Below are 8,668 nucleotides of genomic sequence, written 5' to 3'. Positions count from 1 at the left end.
AAATGCTGGTTAAAAGCTAAATGTAGCTAAATGCTGGTTAAAAGCTAAATGTAGCTAAATGCTAGACAAAGTTGAGGTGATTGCAGCTTTTATCTACCAACAATGCTAAATACCGAATTATTTTACATTATTAGTGTTTGGTGTACCGTAGATCCTCATGTACTATCTCTTTTATACTTTATATTTTTGCTCTTTCTGGGTGTAACTGAGACCTTGAGTACACAGTTTCCTTCCACCTCATGTACCACAGGTGATGTCAGTGACAGTAAAGAACTTGAACCTTATCGATCGCAGTTTGTACAATTCACTCCAGCATGAGATTCTTAACAAGTAGCTAAAACTCGGCTCGTCTGACTTTGAAAGAATTTGAGGAAATTTTGCAACTTGAGGAGAAAAGAGGAAGCAAGAAAAATACTATTTATAGAAGATTAACAGATCGTTTAGTTTTAAAAACATCAGGCAAAGAGCTGAGCCCGATGTGTTCAGGGAGTGACCTGTGCTTCAGTTTATTCAAGTTTTTGGCTTTTTCTGAACAAGATGTTTTATTTTTTATTTTAAGAGAGAAGCCTAAAATTCTGACGGCCATTTTCTTTTTTGTTGTAAGAAAAATATTCACAGAACTTTCATGAGCTCAGCCTGACGATGAAAATCATCTGTCTTCAGCGTAACAAAGATCTTATTTCAGTTTTGTCCTGCAGGTTCGGAGCATGGCTAAGTCCAACGCCTCCGGAGTCCTCGTCTTTTCGCTCCCTGGAAACCCGATCCAGGACATGAACTGCGCCGAAGACGAGTGCTACGTTCCTCTTAGCATCCCGGCTGCCATGGTGCACATGGAGGTTTCGGTCGCCCAGGCTCTTCAGTAAGAAGTTGATGCTGAACACGGTTTTTAAAAAAGATTTCATATTTAAATCAAAGATCCTCTAAACTCGGCGTTTAACACCGTCTTCCTCGTAAAGATCAGGTTTTAATTGTGCTGACTCAGCATTCACACTTACGGTTAATTCATTTTAATTTATTCTTATTCTGCACGTTTTTCAGCATCTAACGACTTCAGCATACTTCAGCAGTTATAGCTGCGTTCATACATCAAAACTTTCAGCTCATTCAGGAGGCTGAAGCTGAAGCTTTTGTTTTTTGTAACTTTTACACTTTTTTAAATATTTATCTTTAAGCCTTTTTGGAACCATTTAAAAAATATGTAGCTAATTTCAGCATTCAAGCTTTTGTTTTGCTGAATTCAGGTTTCAGCTTGTTTTTGTGTAATTGTTTTAGCTGCTGTTTATCAAGTTTTTGTTTATAGCTAATTAGCAAATTTGCTAATTTGAGCTTTTAGCTACTGTTCTGCAAATTTTAGGATTAGCTCATTTTTGTTAATTTTACCTTTAGGTATTACGTATTTTGGTAATTTTAGCTTCTAGTTACTCTGCAAAATGTAACTTTTAGCCACTGTTGTGCTTATTTTAGCTTTTAGCTGTTGTTCTGCTAATTTTATGTTTTAGCTACTGCTTTGGTTGTTTTAGCTTTTAAATGTTCTTAGTGGCTTTATCTTTTAGCTACTGTTTTTCAGGATTAGTTACCCTTTTGCTCATTTTAACTTTTAGCCACTGTTGTGTTTATCTTGAGTTTTAGCTGCCATTTTGCTCATTTTAGGTTTTAGCTACTGTTTAGGTTGTTTTAGCTTTTCAAATAAGCTTATCGGCCTTAGTTTTTAGCTGTGGTTTTGCAACTTTTATCTTTCTGCTGCTGTTAGAATTATTTACTGTTTTGTTAAATTAGCTAATTTTAGCTATTAGCTACAGTTATGATTGTTATAGTTTTCAAATGTCTTACTTGTTTGTTTTTTGCCATTCTTTTGCTGAATTTAGACTTTAATTCTAATTTTATTAATTTTAGCATTAGCTAACATGTTGCTAGTTTTTACTTTTAACTACGTTTTGCTAATTTTAGCTTCTTTTCTTCTTGTTTTATAATTATAATTTTATATTTAACTTCAGCTCCTTCAGCTGCCATTCACACTTTGTTTTTGTTTTTTTTAGAGAAAGCTGATTTTTCTCATTTTGGCGTAACTTTAACTCGTTTCAGTGCCGACTTTAACGTTTCAAATTGGACTAATTCTTGCTCCTCGTGATAAATGGATGTTTTATTTTGAAGGTCTGGACAGTCGGTGAAAGTTTCCTTCCAGACGACTCCGTCTCCAAACTTCTTCTTCAGTATCGACCCACGGGGGGCGCTGGCTGAGATGGGCTGGTTCCTCTACCCGTCCTTCACTTTTGTCAACTGGCAGTCCGAGTGGTAAGAAAACCAAAGTCACGATAAATCATAATATTCAGGCTGAAATCGGCACAAATTTACCTCCTGGTCAAACAAGTTTAGAAAACGTTTGAGGTTTTATCTAAAACTAATTGTTTGAGTATTGTGCAGTTATTGATAAATGGTAAAGATAAATAATTGGGTGCCAAACTGTTTAAAACGTTAAAAGTGAGTAACAGAATCTGAATCGTGGAGAAAACGAACAAGCAGCGGATCTGCGGTTGATCAATGCGGGTGCAGGATGGAGGTTCGGTGTTTGAACCGACTGAGACCCGCTCCCCGTCTCATTGTTTGCTGTTTCACCTCCAGGTTTGAATTTTCTGCTGATCTGCAGCTCAAACTCCAAAGTCCTGCAGAAGTTGTTCGAGTGTTTGATGAGGTCAGAATGCAGGGCGATAAAGGAGCCGTGACCTCAGTCGACCTGCCTGCAGGTAACTTTATCAGCCCTGCAGAGAAATACTCGAAGCTTGAAGTGTTTGTCCATCGCCATCTTCTACCTCTTATCCATAGTCGGGTCGTGGAGGCAACAGGTCCAGGAGGGAAACCCAGTCATCCCCAGCGGGGATGTGTTTGTTCATTCCCCTGATAAAGCAGATGGACTGTGAGGGCTGGTTATTTAATCACATGATAGCGGAGCTGGTCCTGAAAATACTGGTTTTATATCTTAAAAGCAATTGTGACACATTGGGTTTGTACAAATACCGTGCAATCTTTTTGGAATATCTTTAAGCGTCCTAGTTTTATTAGAAACACCAGCATTTCTCCAGCAGTGTGTCGCAATATACTGCTATATTTTATGCATATAACTTGCATAATATGGCAAGAAGTTCATTCGTCCTCATCTGCTCACACAGACTCATGTTCGTGCTGCTGTTCGGTGTATTGTTTTTATGCTGTTAGTGCTTAGTGTATTTTTAGTTAATGTATTTCTCAGTTCATATCTTAGATCTTATTACTGTTTTTATTTTACATTTTATACTTTTGTTGGGTGTAACTGGGACCCTGTGTACATAATTTCGTTCCACCACATGTACCTTGAAGTCTTTTTTTATAAACACATTTATTTGTGATTTCAGACTTGTGGCGCTTTGACACCCTGGAGCTGGACGCGTCTCTGTCGTGTCCCAGCAGGAGGGACTCGTCCTGCGCTCAGTGGGACCACACGGTTCAGTTGTTTGTTTGCTGCGACCCGCTGAGTCCGTACTGCAACGTGGAGCTGGGCCGCTGGATCACCGCCTTCCGCAGGTATCACCTCCATCACACTGCAGAGTCCCACGGCATCCATTTTTTATAACATCCTTTTTTAAATTTTGAGGAAACTATGCTTTCTAGTTTTTATATTGTTTAAAAGTACACTTTCCTGGGGTGGCTGAAGATTAATCTATAGGGGCAAGGCCACCATTGGCCACCCCCTGGCTCTATCATTGCACCTGGTTGGTAAATAGAACTGCTCCCTCCACTCACCAGGATCCATCACTTGGTTCTGGTCTGGACTAACAAAAAGAGTAAAATCCTCCCTCTGTTCTTCTCCACAGTGAAGCTCCCACCCACTTGAACATCTCGCACCCAAAACGTTAAAGTTTACTTACATTCCTCACTTCCAGTCCAGAGAAACTTGACAACTACAAACGTACATATTTGAATCCCTCAGCGACGGAGGGACATGGCGGACCGCTTGTTAATTTCAGGAATGTTGGCGGTTCTTTAACGCTAAGACATAAAATTGCTGCAAATATCAAAGTGATGCTGCAGTTTGACTCGGATGAGGAAATGAAAAATAACATTTATCCTGCTGGTTGTTTAGTTTGGTTTCAATCTAGTTAACAAATAATATTTACTAAATTACATTATGCTGTATTTTATTTTATTTTTTACAATATTTTTCAGATTATAAGACGCAATATCATTGAACAGGTCAACTCATTCACAACATGCACATGAAATGGGTTTGAGGTCAGTAAGCACAATTAAAACACAAGGTGCGCCTGATTATAAGGCTCACTGTCGGTTTTTGAGAAAATTAAAGGATTTTACGTGCTGTGCCTTACAGTCCAAAAAATACGGTATTTTTATTAGTTGCTTCATGTTATAGTTTGTAGACTTGTTGTCACTGCACTGATGTTCAATTAGATTAAAAGCAACATGGTTCAAACATATTCACAAAGAAAGAAATGCTAAAAACAGAATTCTGCAGATATTACTCAGTCGTGGCATTGTGCAGTATTATCAATAAAAAAAATATTAATGAAATAAACAAACAGTTGAACAAAGCACAGTAGGTGTGCAAAAGAAAAGTTGGACTGTGAAGTCCGTGCACGTGAGTTCAGAGTGCCTATGGCTTTAGGAAAAACTGATCTTGAATCTGTTTTTGTTCTGCTGGACCTGTAGCGCCTCCATGAGGGCAACGGGTCAAAGTGTTCAAAACCAGGCTGTTGGTTCGTATAAAGTTTTAACTTAAGTTTAACATTTTAAATGATACATCATAGATTTTTATGGTGGGTTTGTTTTGCTCTGGTGTGCATTAAATCTGTGCTGCTTTTAAAACTCAGAGTGGTGTGAGAATGCTGTTGTTGTTTGTGTTTGTGTGTTTTTGTTTCCACAGAGGGACAGGACACTGGCTGACGGACGTGTCCCCTCTGACCCCCCTGCTGGACGGGAACAAATGCACCTTCACCATGAAGACGGTGCCGTGGGCGATGCCTTGGCTCGTCTCCCTCAACCTGAGGTTCAGCAGCAACAATCAGACAGGTGAGTCCTGAGCTGGAGGGGCCCGGCACGTCTCATCAGCTCATTTTGTTACACAATGCCGTCTTCTCTGGACCAGAGCTCATTTCAAATGGACTGACGCCAAGTCCAGAACCGTTCTAGGGTCAGATGGAGTCAGATTAGAAATTAATTTTTGAAACCGAGAATACCACGTCCTCTGTACTACAGAGGAGAGGAACCATCCAGTCTGTTATCGACACAGCCTGCCTCCCTGATGGTATGGGGGTGCATTAGTGCCTCTGGCATGGGCAGCTTACACATCTGGAAAGGCTTCATCAATGCAGAAAAGTATACACAAGTTTTAAAACATCTGCTCCCATCCAGCAAAATTTCCATCAAATAAGACCCAGAGCTGTTGAACATCTAGAATCCAGACAAGAATGAGACATTTATCTGTGAAACCTCCAACAAATGGTCTCCTCACGTCCTAGATGTTCACAAACGGTTGTTAAAAGAAGAGGGGGAGCTTCACACGGGACACGTGGACCTGGAACAACAGTTTCTCTGTGTGTTGCCGCCATAAAATGAAAAATATTTTTACTTCCCCAAAAAAGACGACACAATTAGTTAAAACCTTTGATTTGTTTATGCTGTTATCTTGTGAATAAATGGTGGGTTTATGACGTTTGTAAATTATTCCCAGAGTAAATGTAAACTCAGCAAAGTTTCATCCCAGCTCAACGTTGGAACGTTCAGTCTCAAGCTCTTTGTGTCACAGATGACGGCATGGACAAGCTCCGCCCCTTCAGGGTCCTGTCTCTGTACGGTGGGGGAACCTTTGACAAAAACTACAACAAGAGGTACTCTCCGCTGAAATTTCCCGTCCCGTCATCGGCCAAGAAGGTACCGGACGCTCAGCGAAACGTCCCCGCCCCCTCCTGTCGCGTGAGTAACCTGTCTGTCTTCAGGTGGAGCTGTACGCCGTCATCACCGGACACGGCAGCGACGAGAACGAATGCGCAGAGTTCTGCGTCACCTCCCACCACTTCCTGATCAACGGCGTTTATAACAACACTCAGACGTTTGACTCTGCAGGTGAGGAGACGCTAAAACAAACTCATTTTTCTGCAGTTTTTACTCAAATGTCCGATTGTTCACATTTTCTTCCTCAACGTCTACTTTTCCTTAAACTACTGGTTTCTGAGTTCTGGGAACTTTAAGGACCTTTTGTTGGTAAAAAGTACGTGTACTAGTAAACATGCTCTATGCTCTATAAAAGCTCTATGGAAACTAATAAAATAGACTTTAAGGTGAGGTCGTTTCTGAGCTTCTCATAGTTTAACTTCCTTTTTATTTTTCAGAACACGTGAAAAAAATTCAGGAGACATTTGAACAGCAACTTCCTCATAATTATCAAAAAAATGAAGTTATTCAGAATCAGCTTCGTCATTGCACCGAAGCACAACAAAATTAAATGTCAGTACGGCTCGTCTGAGTAAAACATAAACAAACAGACATGGGGGGACGGAGGTGTCTGAGGCCGCGGCTTCGTGGGAGGCGCTGACTTTTTCATTAGATAGGAAAAGAGAAACGGGGGAGGTATAAAAATAAAATCATATCTCACACTGTGTCCTAGACGGGACACAGTGTGAAAGTTGAAAAAAAAAAAACTCAGCACAGAAACAGCAACATACTGATGACATCATAATACACATATACATGAGGAAGGCTGACGAAGACGGTGAGTTGTCCGTGGACACGGTCAGATAGTTCCATAGTCCTGATAAGAGATGGTGCAGTGTCTATCAGCAGCTCAGCTCTGACCCAGGTCCACAGTTGCCCTCGGGAAGGTAGTGGGTGGGGGGTGGGGGTGGGGGTGGAGCAGAGCTTCTTGTTCATATAACATCCAGAAGAGTTTTGAGATAGTTGGCCAGTTCAAGGCTGACACAGGGGAGCCAGATTCTGATAAGAACAGTTATTTTGGGTCAGGTCGACTCTGCTCGATTTCTGTCTGCCTTATAGTTCTACTGGTACGTCTCCATGGCGACTCCAAACAGCCAAATTTTGTGGTCAGCACCGCCGGGCCGAGCCTGTAGCTTCTCCAAGGTCAATTCCTTCTCGCCAGCGAGTTTCAGGAGCCGCAAGTGGCCTGCGATTCTCAGAAATTGCGTCCAGCTTACGGCTCAGCTCACACAGCATGCGAGTCTGAGCGCTCACTGCACGGCGCATTCATCACACAGGCCGGGCAGCTTCACAATGGCCAGAACAGATGCCGACATTTTCCATATTTGTCGATAGGCCAGGTCACCGTCGACTCCAAAATGCAGAAATCTTATCATAAATCCAATTATGTGCACGTCTTCTACAGCCTCAATGGACAATACGATCTTCCACTGCCCCAGGACTCCATCGTGTGTCCAGCTGCAAGTGTCCCGTCAGGGCAGGAGGGCTCTCCTTCGCCCCGTCTCCTCGGCAAGAACATTTTATCGATTGTGTTGAGACGAGCTGACCAGATCCATGATTTACGATTCGGATGACACAAGTTATTGACTAATAAACAAAGTTAACTAACAGATGTTATCAGTTATTTTGATTTGATTCTTTTTTTAAATAACGTTGACTTTATGCCCGTCCAGTTCATCAGGAAACTCTTAGTTCATTATTGTCTGAATATAAAAACAATGTTTGTCTCTCACATGCTTTAAGGAGCCCAAGTAGAACAAAGTTTAGGTTTTATTAAAAACATTAAAGATCTAATTATTTGAGGGAGATACTCCCTAAAAGCAGCAACTCATCCTTATTTGTCTAATGAGTTAATTAAATGGTTGAATTCTTGTCTTTCTTTTGCCTTAAAACACAAACGGATGGTTAAACAACAGTTTCCTGCCTGTTTGTCGAGTTTTAACGGTTTTGTTTTTTTTGTCACGTTGGGCCTGACAGGATCAGCTCTGGGCTGCACGACGCTGGTCAGAGACGGAGCGGTACCAAACGAACACGGCACCTGGCTGTACGGGCGAGGAGGCTGGTGTGACGGACTGCAGGTCAACCCTTGGAGGGTCGACATCACCGAACAGGTTCGCCCACAAAACTCCTCTTCAGTCCTGAAACGTGGTCACGTGGTCCGCAGAGTATTCGAACTCAGCAGTCCCAAGATTTAAACAGAAAAACTGTAAGATAACCACAAAGTCACGCCAACTTCATAACAGATGAACGCACGGTCCCACAGGTCTTGGTCTGATGGGGGACACGCAGAGAGCATGCTGGGAAACTGTTATAGATGTAAAAACTATTTTTGGACACACCTGAGGGGTGTACGGAGAGAGGTTTGTTGTTTGGCAGCAACTAAGAGCTGAATGTTTTCAGTGTCAGAGAAGCTGCTTGCCTGGGGCTCAGTCGCCATGGTAACAGATTGATTAACAGCCTGGGATATCGTTAAGAACATACAGAATGGTTTCTGTTCTTCACGATATCCCAGATGGATGGAAACATCCGACAGGGACATCGTATCGCTGGGACATTTAAATGAACGTTGAGTCGCAGGAAGCTGGTGTCCGTCTCCAGCAGTCACCGTGTGAGAGGCGGGGACGCCCTGGACATGTCTCCAGTCCATCACAGGGACATCTGGACATGTCTCCAGTCCATCACAGGGACA

At 41.9% G+C, this 8,668-nt stretch overlaps 1 protein-coding gene across 1 annotated transcript in view; it reads left to right on the top strand.

Annotated features, from left to right (window-relative positions):
- The window catches only part of si:dkey-256h2.1 (uncharacterized protein LOC337520 homolog), a 13,726-nt gene that overhangs the window by 3,523 nt on the left and 1,535 nt on the right, over nt 1–8,668 (top strand). Inside the window, exons 4-11 of the mRNA XM_037676518.1 lie at nt 699–859; nt 2,152–2,292; nt 2,620–2,741; nt 3,387–3,555; nt 4,913–5,058; nt 5,795–5,919; nt 5,985–6,111; nt 7,957–8,090. Coding sequence (XP_037532446.1) covers nt 699–859; nt 2,152–2,292; nt 2,620–2,741; nt 3,387–3,555; nt 4,913–5,058; nt 5,795–5,919; nt 5,985–6,111; nt 7,957–8,090 — 1,125 coding nt within the window. The remainder of the gene's footprint in view (nt 1–698; nt 860–2,151; nt 2,293–2,619; nt 2,742–3,386; nt 3,556–4,912; nt 5,059–5,794; nt 5,920–5,984; nt 6,112–7,956; nt 8,091–8,668) is intronic.

The sequence above is a fragment of the Nematolebias whitei genome, chromosome 5 (genome assembly GCF_014905685.2).
Source record: "Nematolebias whitei isolate Nwh7 chromosome 5, NemWhi1, whole genome shotgun sequence".
Taxonomy (NCBI): Eukaryota; Metazoa; Chordata; class Actinopteri; order Cyprinodontiformes; family Rivulidae; genus Nematolebias; species Nematolebias whitei.
The sequence above is the reverse complement of the archived record's forward strand: the minus strand, read 5'-3'. Positions and strand labels throughout refer to the sequence as shown.